Source organism: Furipterus horrens, unplaced genomic scaffold (assembly GCF_987537825.1).
Source record: "Furipterus horrens unplaced genomic scaffold, mFurHor1.1.pri manual_scaffold_4, whole genome shotgun sequence".
In the NCBI taxonomy this organism is placed as follows: Eukaryota; Metazoa; Chordata; class Mammalia; order Chiroptera; family Furipteridae; genus Furipterus; species Furipterus horrens.
The window spans coordinates 182,534,412-182,551,649 of NW_028327174.1; the positions used below are offsets into that span (position 1 = coordinate 182,534,412).

Here is a 17,238-nt window from a genome sequence, read left to right on the forward strand (position 1 = left end):
ATAGCTCTTGTTCTTCACTGTACACCTTTGTCAGCAACTTTCAGTCTTCCAAATGTCTTTCCAAAGTAGGAGCACACTGCTTGCATGCCTAAGGAGATCTTTGAACAGTCAAATGGCACTTTTTCAGTTATTCTCCTGAGTGTAAAATTCAGAGCAGAGGAGACACTGCGGGTTATTCTGGAATCTGCCTCCCCAGGGAAGAAAGACTAGTGTTAGTGAGAGTATATGGTCATGGGTTTTAAGTGGGCATAGCTATTAATGAACCAAATAGCATTTATAGAGTATCTTTGCTGCTGCTCTCCATTCTCAAGTTACGAAATTCAAAAGTTGTTTTTTTGTTTTGTTTTTGTTTTTTGGCTTCAGAGTGTTTGTTCTCCAGAAGCCTTGGGCAGGTTATCTTTTCTGAGACCTGTTTCATTATCTGAAAAATGAACAGTCTGGATCAGATTGGACTACATGGTCTTTAATATCTTCTCACTAATGGACATTATGAGCCTATAGATAATCAACTTTTAGAGTGAATCCTTCTATTTGATTTAAGGAAAACACAAGTCATATATTGTTTCAGTACTTTTTAAGGAAGCAAAGGAGAAAAACTCTGCTCCTGCCTAATTTTGTTTTACTTCCCTCCACTAAAAATGTTTAAAGAATGTTGAACTATAAGGGAGAATTGTTCCTCAGGCTTTCCAGAATCCTTGCAAGCAAGAATTAAAAGAGTCTTGTGGAGGGAAGACAGTCAAATAGTCTCAAGTGTGTCCGTAGGTGATGAGTCTGAGTGCCACATGAGTTCAGGGTAGCTTAGCAAAATTATAAATATGTGAGTGGGATGATACAGCCAGAGCACCTTCCCCATGGATGGTGACAAGGAAAAGGAAGATGGCCACTTACTCAGATATCAAGGACAGGTTGGAACTTGAAATTTCTCGTACCCTAGTAGTCAACTCATCATTGTGATATGGCTTCATGACCTCCATTAGGTGCGGTGTGGGGAGTGTCACATAGCACTAAGTTTGGCTTTGTTTTTCTGGTCATGGAGGTTCTCTGGAATTACTCAGGTTCCTTAATGTTTAGTTTGAGTTGGGCCACTGGTTAATCTTCTCCTGGAAAGCAGGCATGCATGCAGTCATTCATACCACAGATCTCATCAGGGCCAGACCTGTGCTGGCCCCTGGGGCTACAAGAACCCAAAGTGACTTTGAGTAGCCTGGGGCCCAGTCAGTTTGAGAGAAGATAATTTTATGAGTTGAACAGGAGAAAATGTGCATCGTGTTTTTCACAGAAATTGTAGTTGAAAGCCACTTTCCAAGTATAGAACTTGACCATATGTAATGACCTTGACACCCCTCACCTACAAGGCCCACGGGATCATTAACAGTATAAGGGCCTTATCGCTAGAAAATGTTTCTTGAAAAGTTTTCGGTAAAATACCCAAATCAGAAAAAGAAAACTAAAAGCTCATGATATCATATGACATGAAGGCCATTAAGATACAATAATTTAGAAACATAGAATGCTAAAATCTTTGAATTGGGAGAAGGCTTGCTGATTATCTAGTCCAGAGATTCCCCAGCCAGGAAGCCAAGAAAGGCTTATAAGGGCCAGTGGATTGTGTACAGAGACTGAAAATATTTATACATAGAGACTGCTTGTGACAGAGTTTCCAACCTCCACACTATTGATATTTTGGGCCAGATCACTCATTGTTGGGACTGTCCTGGGCATCATTGTAGAATATTTAGCAGAATCCCTGGCCTCCACATACTATATGCCAGTTGCACCCTCCTTTAGTTGTGAGAATCAAAAATGTCTCCAGATACTTCCAGATATCCCAGGTATGGAGTGAGGAAGGGGGCCAGAGAGGATGCAAAATTGCCACTGGCTGGGACTACGGCTCAAAAAGAATCTAACTCTCATGATTAGTCTTTTTATGTTTGATTATAGACTCCTGTAATTCAGGAGCTCTGAATGACTCATTTGTTTGTTCATTCAACACATTTGCTGAGTACCCATTGGTGGGAAGTGTCCCCAGTGCTAAAGATACCAATGCAAACAGACAGGCACGGACCTGCTCTCAGAGCGCTTATGTTCTAGGGGAGGACGACAGGCCCCAAAGAGGTATCATGTCACCAGGGAAGGAAGTAAAGCAGCCTAAAGTGATAAAAAGTGAGTGGCATAAGGGTTGTGGATAGGGGACTGGATTCCATGGGGGAGGGGTTGCGGGGAGGGAGGGCTAATATTATAATAGTTGGAGTTGTCAAGGAAAACCCCTTGGATAGAACCTTTGAACCCAGACTAGAAGGATGAGAAGTCAGCTTTGTAAAACTGGGCATTTGTCTCCGAATAATAATACAAAGTAAGGGAATGCATTAAGTCAGAAAAAAAATCTTTCAAAATTTGAAAAGGAAAACTTGTAAAACATGTCCTTTGTACAGAAAGGTTGACCATCATATCCTAATCTCATTTAGCAAAATGATCTACGTAAAGGCTTCAAAAGACTTACTCAAGGTGAAGATGGCAGACAGTGCCATCACACCTGCTGGGGACGAATTCTTTAATTTCTTAGATAGGCATCGCTGTATTCTTGTCATTTATTATTAGAACGGGCCAATAGTGAGTAAGCTGAAAAACCTAAGTTTGTTGGGCAAAAGTGAGATTTATTGTTAAGGGTTCAGGAAATATGGGCTTGGCCAAGTACTTGAGAATGCCAGTGTTTCCACATGGTGATCAATTCTACTATTGTATTGACAGGCAAATGTCTTAACTTCCTGCTTAGAAGGTTTGGTGGTGCAGTGATTTTTTTTTTTTTTTGAGTAAACTTCCTCTCTGAAAGTAGATTGGGGATTATAAAGGGGAAAGAAATTTCTCAGCTATCTTTTTAAAAAAATCCTAATTCTTGGGTATCTGCCTGCTTCCTATACAAATACGTACTGTGTTTTTCTTATAGTAAGATTCTATTAATTTGGAATGGGAATGGGAAAACTAATGGATCTGAATGGGCCTGTTGGTTAGTTTAATTAGGAGGAGGGGTAGCCTAATAGCTTCTGCTATAGGTAGAGGTCAAGGGTGGGGCAGATCCTGATCTCCTTGTAAGAAGAATTGAAAGTGGTCATGGTGTGCACATTCCAGCCATTCCAACCTCCTTGGGACTTTATCCTGAGAGGGAGCCATGGTTTGGAGAGGGACAGACAGACCCAGGTGCCAGGCTTCTGTAATCAGTTTTGTCAGATACTGTATTAAAAATTAGACTGGAAAGGTAATTGCTTTGCTTGGATCAGGGCCTTGTGTGCCACTGCTGTAAGCAGATGTGGGACAATTCTCATCTAAAAGAAGTGACTTGTCCGAATTTTCTGAGCAAACCAAGAGCATCAAGGTGATGAGCAAATCTTGGAGGAATTAGATTGTGATATTTATGGGCTTTTCCCCAAATAAAAGAAGTTGTAGCCAAACTTGCTTATACTGTTTGCATGCCAATCATACATCATTTTGCTTTGAGTTTTTTGTTTTATTTGTTTGTTTGTTTTGCCTCTGACTGATAATTGAGAGCAAAGTATGTTATTAAAAGTGGTTTCTGACCCTCACTGGTCTGGCTCAGTGGGTTGGGCATTGTTCTGCAAACTGAAGAGGTCACCTGTAGGATTCCTGGTCAGGGCATGTGCCTGGGTTGCAAGCCCCAGGTCCCTGGTTGGGGGCGTGCAAGAGGCAACCGATCAATATTTCTCTCTCACATCCATGTGTCTATCCCTCTTTCTCCCTCTCTTCCCCCCTTTCTAAAAATAAATAAATAAAATGTTTTTAAAAATGGTTTCTGGATTTATTCACTGAAGGTGTAGAATTTAAACCTTGTGTGATTTGGCTGGAACTTCTGTGCCAGGAACAGTTACAGCCATGAAGACACACCCAAGACTTGAGGTCGAACCCACGGAGGAAGGACTAGGTGCACGGTTTGGTCTTTCATGATGTGGAAAATGACTTTTACCATAGCTTCTGCTTAGTCTGCGTCTTAATCAGTTCTGTAATGAAGACCCAGCAGCGTATCTGCAACTTCCCTTTAATTTTACAATTTTTATAATGAGAGTTCTTGTAGTGTGAAAAGTGTCTGTAGAAACTCAGCCAGCATTCTGAAGAGTCTCTAAAGGAACACGGTGATTTTCTGTCTCTGCCATTTGGGTGAGGTTTGGCTCTAGAGGAGAAAAATCAGTTATCTCTTGCTCCAAATGCTAGGGCAAGAATGGTTTCAAAGTTTCTAGGGAACTTCCAGATGGGACCATGACATTTCAGAGAATCCAGTCAACACCAAGAAGGGTTTTCTGTCATTTGAAAGAACGAGATGAGCTGGGATCTCGTTTGTCATGGTTGTCTTTTGAGAATTTTAATGTAAGGAGGTGTTTTGTTTTGTTTCTCAAGGAGAATATTGTCAGGATGCTTCTCAGAACTAGGAGTTATCTAGTGAACTGAAGGTTCCCCTTTGCAGACAATGAAGTCTGAAGCCGCTGAGATACCACCCTGCTTCCTCCCTTTCTTTTCTAGTCCCTTCTCTCCTCTTTTATCTCCTTATTCAAATCACACGCTTCCTTTTCTAAAGGACAGGGGAGCTGGCAGACTGCCTGTTGGCTTGTTGGCCTCAATTAGCTTTATATCATTACAAAGGAATGTGTGAATTCTCCAGAAGGTATGTACTGTCTCTTTCTGTATTAGACACTCACTACCTGCTTACATAACAGGTCATTCAGCCCGAATCGCTTCTTATTTACATACCTGACATTTTTGTAGTCGCTTGAATTACATCCTTAGATGCTCATCTCATTTTAATGATGATCTCAAAGGTAGCTTATGAAATATTACGCCAACATGCTCTGTAATACTTGAAAACTTGATGCAGGACTACAAAGCTAAAACAACCCAAAGACAAGCTTTCCTGGCCAGGAGGTGACTGGGTTATTAATCTGCAGATTGCCTGCTTCAGACTTTGCAGTTACATACAAGGTTCCACAGATGGACCAGGCCAACCACACAGAAGAAAGGCCACATGCATTGGCAGGATTCAGGGTCTCATGGTATTTCTCTGCTACTGTTTAAATTCAGTCTCGTATTGGGGGTTACATATGTGGTTGCAAATTAATTCTTTCTCTTCTGAAAATTTGGTTTTAAAGAACAGCTGTGTCTCCCTTCTGAATTCCTTAATTATTTATCCTCCCTGATATGTTAAACCTTTCATTAGTGTGGTGAATTGCCAAGAGTACACAGAACTGCTTAGATCATGTAGCAAACAGTATAAACATTTGATAGGACACTTGAAGACACCACATGGTGAGCCAGGATCTATAGTAGTACCAAATGCTGTGGGATCGATGGAGGTAGCTTGTTTTGGATGTTCTTTGTTGATTTATTTTGCCAACAGATCTCCTGTTAATTTGGAGTTCACGTGCTCATATCTGAGTTCAAATTAAATTTTAAAAGTTTTATATATGAGAGAGGCTATATTTGCATTTTAGATTATAGGACTTCCACGTTGACCATGATGAGAGTAAAAGATAAGTAGTGATAGAACACCTCTTGTTGCTAAGAGTGGCAACCCAACATTCACAAGTGAATTAATGAGTGAGTTCTCCTCCCCATTTTTTATCCTAAATGTGGAATTCCTCCCAATCCATGGTCCTGGGGCTTGCAAATAGAAATATTAACCTCCCCATACCCCCCACAGCTCTTTGACCTCATTGTATCAACAGTTTCTGATCTGCAAATACATTTGTAAAAGATCTTGAAGCTCCTGATTTTTCTGGTTTTCTAGCTGAACTGTTCCAAAGTTTATGCATTCTACTACCTGTCGTTGGATAATTGGCTTTTCTACTGTAGGAAAGGAAAGTAAGAAAGGCACAAACAACAGGTGCTAACTAAAGCCTTTTATTAGAATTGTGATTCAGGAGAACTGGAGAGTTCTGTGTCTTATAAATGAAACTAGGTTTCTGGAGTGGACAGAGGAAAAGCACCTGATGGTGCTTCTGGTTGTGTTTCTCAGAGGCTTTGAAGGTTATAATTAGTTGCTGCCGAGTCCCCGTGGCTGGGATGCTCTCAGCTTTATTTCTGTTCTGCAGTCTTGCAGTCAGAGAGCAGGTTAGAACCAGGCAAGGCCTGCATGTTCAGTTTGGACTCCTGCTGGGAACAGTTGGGATTTTGACTTGACGACCACGTTTCTGCTCCTGGGCCATGCAAACAAAGAGCTGTGCCCGCCAAGCTGACCTGGGCGAGCACGGGTCAGGCGAATGCTGTGCAACATCAAGGGTGCCTCCCCCATCTCCAGTTACTTCTGGGCAGTGAGCTGGAAGGACTCACCATGAAGCTGTGGATTGTCTCCTTTCCCTTCACAGGAGGAAAATGGAGGCATAATGAATCCCAGGAATTCTGAGCACACAAAGTGTGTGGACAGATGGCATATATTCAAATTGGTGTCCTTAAGGTGGAGCAATGACAGCCTGTGTCCCTAACCTCCCTTTCCCCATTCTCTTGCGTATATTCCAAATCTTTAACAAAACCTTTGGATTTTCTTTAAATATGACTTGCAAGAGTTTGTCAAATATGGAAAATTGGATTTGGGGTTTCCCATTAAACCCCCACATTTTGAAACCTTAAAACTATAAATGTAAATTGAACAATTCAACAACTGGTAATAAGAACTGAAGAGTAATGAGTAATTAGAATGGTCTAGGGGTTTCAGGTTAAGGGGACTAATTACGTTAGATGTGAAGTTATTTGAGAATGAATTCATATTCACCCTACTGGTGCCATCATGGGTGATGTATAGAGTCTCGTCACCTGATGGAAATAGTTGTATTGGGAATAGGAGGTGGGTATGGGGTGCTTGGTGCTTGTTTGATACGTAGATTCATCTCATGACCTTTTGAACTAGCATTTCTTTTTAGTTTAGAAGCTGCTTCTGCTTTTGATTTTGCTGATTTGGTTAGTGAGAGGGAAAAAAATATTGTTAATTTCATTATCACAGTATTTTTAAATGACATAAGCACATAGGAGATCAAGGCTTTTGATTTGAAATCATTTTGTAGCAGATCAGTCGAGTTTAGCCTTTTAGGGTTGCTGCTCTTTCTGGGTTGATGGAGCAGTCAATTATGCAGAGCTTATTTCTCATCCTTTTCTCGCTGTTGTTGGTTCTCAGAGGATTACCATCTGCTGCAAACACATACTCGGGTTGATAGCTGGGCCGTCCTCAGGCCCAGTTTTCATCGTCTCTCCCCTCCCCTCCTCCCTCCTTCTCCTCCTCCTCTCACTTCTTGGACACGGGTACATCCTCAGTCTCATAAACACATCAAGTTTCTGTTTCTTTGATTGTTTAGACCCTGCTGGCAGTGTCTGTTTTCTTCTTCTGTCAGCGTCTTCAGGAGCAACGTGTACACAAAGGCAAAATGGCTTTCAAAGGAGGCGACATCCTCATTTCTGTACGTGGTGCCGACATCAAATTGAAGGCCACTCAGCTGTACCTGGTGCTGGTTCTCTCCCGCATCCTGGAGATTAACCTCTTCTAAGGCTCTGAGCTATTTTTGAGGTAGAGGCTGCAACAACATGAAAGCTAGAACCCATTAGGAAATCACTTTCATCATCTCTTCTTTTTCCAAATCAGTGGCTTTTTTCTTCTCAACTCATAACCCTTTCATCTCCTTTGTAGCTGAACAAGGAGACTGTTGGTTTGTTTGCATCCAGTGAACTTAGAATCCTTAGCAGCTTCCGAAGACACCGAGGTGTTCCAGGGCTGCCTCGGGAGATGAATTTCACCTCTGGGTGGATGACTTAACGCTGAAGGTGCCCTGCTTTCCTTGTGCAGAGCCATCCTTTTCGTTGATGTTGTGCAAACTGGGCTCAAACTTTCCAAAAGACACACAGCAGAAAGGCTTTTGTTGCATTATTTCTAAAGGCTTGAAGTTTCGAAGGGAAGAGATTTTGTTTTCCTCCACTACACAATGGAGCTTTCAGAGAACCTCTTTTAAAAGGAATAGCGACAGCCTTTGTGTTGAAGGGTGTGTCTGTTGGCAGGGTCTGCTGATGCAGACAGACTGGCTGGTGATTAACAAAGGTCATTAGACTTTGGAATCTGGCAAGCAGAATCGGATGGTATGTCTTCTGTGTGTGGAAGGACGACTCCCAAGAAGCCAAGGCATTCTGGAGGTTCCCCCACCCTACCCCCAAATCCTGCTGTCATCCAGGGTCTGGTCCAGGGTCATCCAGTAATAACCAGTGCTCTGCTGGTATGGATGGACAAGCCTATCAATCATGGCATAATAGAACCTTCGGAGATCTTGGTGCATGACATTTGAGGAAGAGAAAGGTGCAGCTTTTCGGATAGAAATGAGAACAGTTCATTCTTTGTTGGGAGAAGAGCCTAGGAGGAGCCCAGCCTGCTCATTGAGTGTTCATTGCTGATTGTCAGCCTAGCTGAGCCCCAGCGAAGCCATGTTGTGCACGGAGAAGCTGAGCTAAAATGGCTGCTCCCAAAGCTCTGAGGACGAGGGCAGCTTAGTGAGTCTTAGGGCTCCCGTGACGCAGGAACTCCTATCTCTTGAAAGTGTGATAAACACATTCAGCAGAGCTGTGGCTTGTTTGGCTGAGATGAAAGGACTAAGCTTGGGGGATGGGGCGTGCACACTGGATGATCTGCTTTTTTCTTTTTTTTTTTTTTTTCTTTCCTGTGAAGTGTTCTAAATGCAGGAGTCGTCTGCACCATGGAAAAATTTGTTTTCAGGTCTAATGGACTGTGCGAAAGAAGTGGGGTGGGGCCTCAGTGACTGCTGTAATTTGATCCAGAGCTGATAGCAACCTCTTCCACACAATTTGGGTTGGTGCTTAGACATAAAAGCTTGTGTATCTGGAATATTGAGACTTAGTTAGCTGAAAGGACTCTGGTGCATAGTTCAATGTTTATTGAAAAGGATAAATTGCTGGAAGAAAAAAGAGGAGGTGGATATCTGCCTCTCACTCGGCAAGCTCTGTCTGTCCAGAGCTGGACTTGCCAGAAGTTATTTTAGTAGGCTATCAGCAGGAACATTCTTTCATAGAAAATCCTCTCGCCATGGCTTCTTATACTACATGGACATATTACTGGACTTTGTTCTCCTGCAGGAATAATTTATCTTTTCTCATGAAAGTAGAGAAAGTTGCTGTGCAATATAAGTATGGAAAGATGTGGTAGTTCTTGGACATCTGGTTCTAGATTATAATGATGCAGTAGAGTTTGCAGTGAGTAAGCTCTCAATGAAGTAACTCACTCATTAAGATAACAACGGGGTATCTCAACTCAGAATATATAATAAGAGAGAAAGGACTATACCTTCTACAATTTTAACTTCTTAATGGACTCTCCATTGAGTAGTGTGAAGCTGTCTACATATTTCTGTCCCATAGTAAATAGCAGAATGAAGGTAACTGGGCGAGCTTTTCTTTATTCTACATCAGATTCACAGGGTTGTTTTGTTTTTTTTCTTTCTTCTTTTTTTGGGGGGGGGGTGTCCAACTATGTACTTCACATTTGTAAAGGAGAGAAATAGGAAGAGATAAAGTCATGACTCAGAAGCCCCTCTTCAAGACTGCCAGTTTTTGTTGCCTTCATGTGCATTGAGGTACCAAGTTGCAACTTTAAACAAGAAACTGGATTATCATTTTAAGTTATTGTTTGAGAACCTCATGAGAAATATTTTATGACCTAATTAGATTGGAGAAGCTGTTAGGTTATAATTGGTGGGTAGTAAAAAGCAAATAAACATTTAGCTCATGAAAAAAAAACCCAACTAAAATGCTTGGGGAAGGGAGGGAAGAGGTATATCCCAATATCAGTAAAAATATTAAATTAAAATAATAAAATTATTTTTTTAATTTTATTTTTTTAATTATTAAGATTAAAATAATAAAAGGTACAGTAAAAGCCCTCTCTGCCACCACTTTGAGATTCAATACTGTTTCACAATTTAGTGCTAAAACATCAATGTTATAATATTAAAATGGCAAGTGAAGATTGAAATTTTTTCTCTCTTCTGGTTGGACAACCTATATACTTCTGACAAGATTCTAGTTCAAAAAAGAAAATGGGTCCAAGCCAGAACCAAAGTCAGAATTAACTTACCATGAAATTTGAATTCAGTCAAGAACTTCAAAAACTACTAAAACTTTGGAAGTTTCCTTGACAAATGGCATTTGAAGATATATTTATATCAAGTCAATAAAAGTTTATCTGTTCGGGTTTTTTTTTCCTTCTTTGAAGTTATGAGGTCAAGGGCATCATCTCTATTATGTGTGATTGCCTTCCTTTGGCCAGTATTTTAACTGGTATAGTTTAGTAAGAGAAATCTGGCAGTATTAGAATTTTTTCCATCAATGACTTCCAGCCCCATTAACTTGGGGTGTGCATTTACTGCATTTCTTAAGATGTGTTGTTCTGACTTCTGCTGCAGGTCCCTAATGTGAGAGGGTAGACCCAGATCATGGAGGTGCTTCAGTGTGATGGCTGTGACTTCAGAGCCCCATCTTATGAAGATCTCAAGGCACACATTCAGGATGTCCACACAGCCTTTCTGCAGCCAACTGATGTTGCTGAAGACAATGCTAATGAGCCACGATCCGGGTCCATGAATGCCAGTAATCAGACCGAGGTGGAGTTTTCTTCTATAAAAGATGAATTTGCGATTGCAGAGGATTTATCAGGTAAATCTAGACTAAGCTCAGCATATCTGATAGATTTCATCACTCATCTATTTTGAGCTGGTGGCCATGGTTTTTGATATATGTGGCTTCTGTTCTACAGAGTTTCTCCCTCTTTTGAGCCATTTTTGTGGTTTGGGCATCATGTTTCTCTTCCTTAGTATCCTAGGTTATTGTCCTTTCAGCTCCCTTATGACTCTTAAGTTTCCTTTCCATTTGGAAAACAAAATAGTATCTAAAAGTTCTAGAATAGATATTGCAGTTGGTGAAACTTGTACTTTTATAGCTATATGACACATTAATGGAGATGACGGGAATTGCACCTGGAGTTGAACACCCTCTTCTTATGTCTATGAGAAGCAATATGTGTATGTTTATTAATGCTTCCTTAATATTCTCATGGCCTCATCTTGAGCTGTTAGGCCTTTTGAGTGTGATGTTTATTAATGAAGAATAATTTAAAAAATTGATTTGCATGATTGAATTTTTAAATTATCTTTTATTTTACTTTTCTTGTCCCACTTACCTTATGCTTTTTCTTCAGGTCAAAATGCAACTGCATTGGGATCCGGAAGTTACTATGGCCACAGTCCAGGATATTATAGTCAGCATATTGCCCCTAATCCCAAACCAACAAACAAGTTTTTTCAATGCAAGTTCTGTGTACGCTACTTCAGGTCAAAAAACCTCCTCATTGAACACACTAGGAAGGTCCACGGGGCTCAAGCTGAAGGGAGTTCGGCAGGACCCCCTGTTCCAGGATCCATAAATTATAATATCATGATGCATGAGGGGTTTGGGAAAGTCTTCTCTTGTCAGTTTTGCACATACAAGTCACCAAGGAGGGCAAGAATAATGAAGCATCAGAAGATGTATCATAAAAACAGTTTGAAGGAGATCGCTGCCCCCCCTCCTGCCCCTGCTCCCATGCCAGACCCTATGGTCCCGTCCTTGTCCCTGCAGGACCCCTGCAAGGAACTGCCTGCAGAGGTTGTGGAACGCAGCATCTTAGAATCTATGGTCAAGCCTTTGACCAAGTCTCGAGGCAACTTTTGCTGTGAGTGGTGCACCTATCAGACCCCCCGCCGAGAACGCTGGTGTGACCACATGATGAAGAAACACCGCAGTATGGTCAAGATCCTTTCCAGTCTCAGACAGCAGCAGGAAGGAACGAATCTACCTGATGTGCAGAACAAGAACGCCCCCAGCCCCACTTCCAACTCCAGCTATCTGTCCATGAATGCTACAAGCCGAGAGATACCCAGTGCGAACGTCTCCAACTTCAGGGGCTCCATCAGCAACTCCATCATGAGACCCAATTCTTCAGCTTCCAAGTTTTCACCCATGTCTTACCCTCAGATGAAGCCGAAGTCACCTCACAATTCTGGCCTTGTTAACTTGGCAGACAGATCCCGTTATGGAATGGCTGACATGACCAATTCTTCTGCCGACCTAGAAACCAACAGCGTGCTGAATGACTCTAGTTCTGATGAAGAGCTAAATGAAATAGACAGTGAGAATGGTTTAAATGCTCTAGATCACCAGACATCAGGCATGTCTGCAGAGCAGCTGATGGGCTCGGATGGCAACAAATTATTGGAGACCAAGGGAATTCCCTTTAGAAGATTTATGAACAGGTTCCAGTGCCCCTTTTGTCCTTTCCTCACCATGCATCGACGTAGCATCTCCCGTCACATAGAGAACATTCACTTATCTGGAAAGACAGCTGTCTACAAATGTGACGAATGTCCATTTACTTGCAAGAGCTCATTAAAACTGGGGGCTCACAAACAGTGTCACACGGGTACAACGTCCGATTGGGATGCTGTGAATTCCCAGAGTGAGAGCATCTCTTCCTCACTGAATGAAGCTGTAGTGTCTTATGAGAGTTCAAGCATCAACGGTAGGAAGTCAGGAATCATGTTGGACCCTTTGCAGCAGCAACAGCCCCCGCCGCCGCCGCCGCCACCACCACCACCTCCGTCACAACCTCAGCCACTGCAGTTACAGCCACCACACCAGTTGCCACCCCAGCCCCAGCCCCCACCGACGCAGCAGCCACAGCCCCCTGTGCAAGCCCCACCTTTGCACCCTTACAAATGCACCATGTGTAATTACTCCACCACAACTCTGAAAGGGCTAAGAGTCCATCAGCAGCACAAACACTCGTTCTGCGACAACTTGCCAAAATTTGAGGGGCAGCCTCCCAGCCTACCATTGGAAAGTGAGACAGACAGCCACCTCTCTTCCAGCAACACTGTGAAGAAAAGTCAGACCTCAATTCTTGGGTTGTCCTCCAAGAACAATTTTGTAGCTAGGGCCTCTAGGAAGCTTGCTAATGACTTTCCTCTCGATTTATCACCCGTGAAGAAGAGGACTAGGATTGATGAAATCGCAAGCAACCTGCAGAGCAAAATTAACCAAACCAAACAGCAGGAAGATGCGGTGATCAACGTTGAGGATGATGAGGAGGAAGAGGAAGACAATGAAGTGGAGATAGAGGTTGAGTTGGACCGGGAAGAAGAGCCAACAGAGCCAGTCATGGAGGTGCCCGCTCCCTTTTCAGCCCAACAAATTTGGGCTAGAGATGCCAGTGAACCCCAGAAGGAGCTGAACTTCAGAAATGTCACCCATGATTACAATGCCACCAATGGGGCTGAGATTGAGCTCACCCTTTCTGAAGATGAAGAGGATTATTACGGCTCCTCAACAAACTTGAAAGATCACCAAGTTCCCAATACTGCTCTGCTGAACACACAGACTCCTATCTATGGAACTGAGCACAATAATGAAAGTACGGACTTCAGTGACTCTGGAAGGCTTTATTATTGCAAACACTGTGACTTTAACAACAAATCTGCCCGGAGTGTCAGCACCCACTATCAGCGAATGCACCCATACATTAAATTCAGCTTTAGGTATATCTTGGACCCCAATGATCACAGTGCAGTGTACAGGTGTCTAGAATGCTACATTGATTACACCAACTTCGAAGATCTTCAGCAGCATTATGGGGAACACCACCCCGAAGCCATGAATGTCCTCAACTTTGACCATTCAGACCTGATCTACCGTTGTCGGTTTTGTTCCTACACGAGCCCGAATGTTAGAAGCCTGATGCCACACTACCAAAGAATGCATCCCACAGTGAAGATTAACAACGCAATGATATTCTCAAGCTATGTTGTGGAGCAGCAGGAAGGGCTGAACACCGAATCCCAGACGCTGAGGGAGATTCTGAATTCGGCACCCAAGAACATGGCGACATCAACTCCCGTGTCTCATGGTGGTGGTTTGCCAGCTGTGTTTAATAAAAACACTCCTTCAAAGATCTTTTCTCCAGAATGTGAAAATCAGAAGGACCCCTCTGTTAACACCGTGGTTGTTTACGACTGTGATGTTTGCTCATTCGCAAGCCCCAACATGCATTCTGTCTTGGTTCATTATCAGAAGAAACACCCTGAAGAAAAGGCTTCCTACTTTAGGATCCAGAAAACCATGCGAATGGTGTCTGTGGACAGGGGCTCTGCCCTTTCTCAATTATCATTTGAGGTGGGTGCTCCAATGTCTCCCAAAATGTCCAACATGGGTTCCCCACCCCCCCCACAACCCCCACCACCAGACCTCAGTACTGAGCTTTACTACTGCAAACACTGTTCCTACAGCAATCGGTCAGTTGTGGGAGTGCTTGTCCACTATCAGAAAAGACACCCAGAAATAAAGGTTACTGCCAAATATATCAGACAGGCTCCTCCCACATCTGCAATGATGAGAGGGGCTGAGGGGCCCCAAGGCTCCCCTAGGCCACCCGCCCTCATACAGCAGCTGAACCGAAGCAGTTCCGAGAGAGATGGCCCCCCTGTGGAGAATGAGATGTTCTTTTGCCAGCACTGTGATTATGGGAACCGAACGGTCAAAGGGGTACTCATTCATTATCAGAAGAAGCACCGAGACTTCAAGGCCAATGCAGACGTGATCCGGCAGCACACAGCCACCATCCGAAGCCTCTGTGACCGTAACCAGAAGAAACCTGCCAGTTGCATGCTTCTTGCCCCCTCTAATGTAGAGCGGGACAAAACTAAACTGCGGGCACTCAAATGTAGGCAGTGCTCGTATACCTCCCCGTACTTCTATGCACTGAGGAAGCATACCAAGAAAGACCACCCTGCCCTGAAGGCCACAGTCACATCCATCATGCGGTGGGCATTTCTAGATGGCTTGATAGAAGCTGGCTACCACTGCGAGTGGTGCATCTATTCCCACACAGAGCCCAGTGGCTTGCTCCTGCATTACCAAAGGAGGCACCCAGAGCATTATGTTGACTATACTTACATGGCCACCAAACTCTGGGCTGGGCCAGACCCATCCACTCCCTCTCTCATGATGCCAGCTGAAGCCAAAACATACAGATGCCGAGACTGTGTTTTCGAAGCCATCTCCATCTGGGACATCACCAATCACTACCAAGCATTCCACCCGTGGGCCATGAATGGTGATGAGTCGGTGTTGCTGGATATCATCAAGGAGAAAGATGCTGTTGAGAACCCCATCCTTTCATCCGAAGAGTTGGTGGGCCCTGTGAATTGTGAAAACAGTATGCCCACTCCACTTCCCGAACAGGAAGCTGAATGTCCCGAGGATGCGAGGCTTTCCCCAGAGAAAAGCATCCAGCTCTCTTCAGCCAACCCTGCCATCTCCTCCACCCCGTACCAGTGCACGGTGTGCCAGTCTGAGTATAACAACCTGCATGGCCTTCTCACCCATTATGGGAAGAAGCACCCCGGCATGAAAGTGAAGGCTGCTGACTTTGCCCAGGACATCGACATCAACCCAGGTGCCGTCTACAAGTGCAGGCACTGCCCGTACATCAACACCCGCATCCACGGCGTCCTGACCCACTACCAGAAGCGACACCCGTCCATCAAGGTGACCGCCGAGGACTTTGTGCATGATGTGGAGCAATCTGCCGACATAGCCCAGAACGACGTGGAAGAGACAAGCAGGATCTTCAAGCAAGGGTACGGCGCCTACCGCTGCAAACTGTGTCCGTACACACACGGCACTTTGGAGAAGCTTAAAATCCACTATGAGAAGTACCACAATCAGCCTGAGTTTGATGTCTTTTCCCCGTCACCCCCGAAGCTGCCAGTCTCCCTCGAGCCCGAGATAACCACTGAAGTGAGCCCCTCCCAAGTCTCCATCACTGAGGAGGAGGTGGGAGAGGAGCCTCTGTCCACTTCTCACTTCTCTACCTCGCACTTGGTCTCCCACACTGTGTTCCGGTGCCAGCTCTGCAAGTACTTCTGCTCCACGAGGAAGGGCATCGCCAGGCACTACCGCATCAAGCACAACAATGTCCGAGCCCAGCCCGAGGGCAAGAACAACCTCTTCAAGTGTGCCCTGTGTGCCTACACCAACCCCATCCGCAAAGGGCTGGCAGCCCACTACCAGAAGCGCCACGATATCGATGCATATTACACCCACTGCCTGGCGGCCTCCAGGACCATCAGCGACAAGCCCAACAAGGTCATCATCCCGTCTCCGCCCAAGGACGACTCCCCACAGCTCAGCGAGGAGCTCCGGAGGGCAGTGGAGAAGAAAAAGTGCTCCCTGTGCTCCTTCCAGTCCTTCAGCAAAAAGGGCATAGTGTCCCATTACATGAAGCGCCACCCGGGGGTGTTCCCCAAGAAGCAGCACGCCAGCAAGCTGGGGGGCTACTTCACCGCCGTCTACGCCGACGAGCACGAGAAGCCGATGCTGCTGGAAGAGGAGGAGAGAGGCAGCTTTGAGAAAGCCGAGGTGGAAGGAGGGGAAGCTCAGGAGATGGAGTGGCTCCCGTTCCGCTGCATCAAATGCTTCAAGCTCTCCTTCAGCACGGCTGAGTTGCTGTGCATGCATTACACCGACCACCACAGCCGGGACCTGAAGAGGGACTTTGTCATTCTGGGCAATGGCCCCCGCTTGCAGAACTCCGCCTACCAGTGTAAGCATTGTGATAGCAAACTGCAAAGCACAGCGGAGCTGACCTCACACTTGAACGTTCACAATGAGGAATTCCAGAAGCGTGCCAAACGTCAGGAGAGGAGGAAACAGCTTTTGAGCAAGCAGAAATATGCAGATGGTGCTTTTGCAGATTTCAAACAAGAGAGGGTAAGGATATGTTTTGATTTCCCTTCCCCCAGGAGGCCTCTCAGCACTGGTGCCCACATGCACTTCTTCGTTGCCAGCCAGACTGCTACAGGCTTCCTAGTGACTTAGCCTGCCAGAGAGCTCAATAAGTCAATTAAACATTTCGAGCTTGATTATCCCCATTCTGTGCTTACCCTTCTCCACGGTTCCACGCCCCTCCCTCTCACTCCTCCCAAGGCTCCCCAGGGGAGGGTTGGGTGATTTCTCTGTATTTCTTTCTGCCAAGTAGCCTTATCCGAGGCCTAGGTCCACGACGAAGCTCGCTCTCTTTCCTAAGGCAGTTGTGGACTGTCTCTTGGTCTCATTAGTGCTTCTCAGCCATGTGTCGGTCTGCAATGTTACCACATGAACCTA

The 17,238-nt window shown here is 44.5% G+C and overlaps 1 protein-coding gene across 2 annotated transcripts in view; it reads left to right on the top strand.

Moving 5' to 3' along the window:
• ZNF462 (zinc finger protein 462) overlaps nt 1-17,238 on the top strand; it is a 134,982-nt gene that overhangs the window by 39,958 nt on the left and 77,786 nt on the right. For both annotated transcript variants that reach the window (XM_090274522.1, XM_090274523.1), the window contains exons 2-3: nt 10,449-10,698; nt 11,240-16,845. In XM_090274522.1, coding sequence (XP_090130648.1) covers nt 10,479-10,698; nt 11,240-16,845 — 5,826 coding nt within the window. In that variant the 5' untranslated portion in view covers nt 10,449-10,478. The remainder of the gene's footprint in view (nt 1-10,448; nt 10,699-11,239; nt 16,846-17,238) is intronic.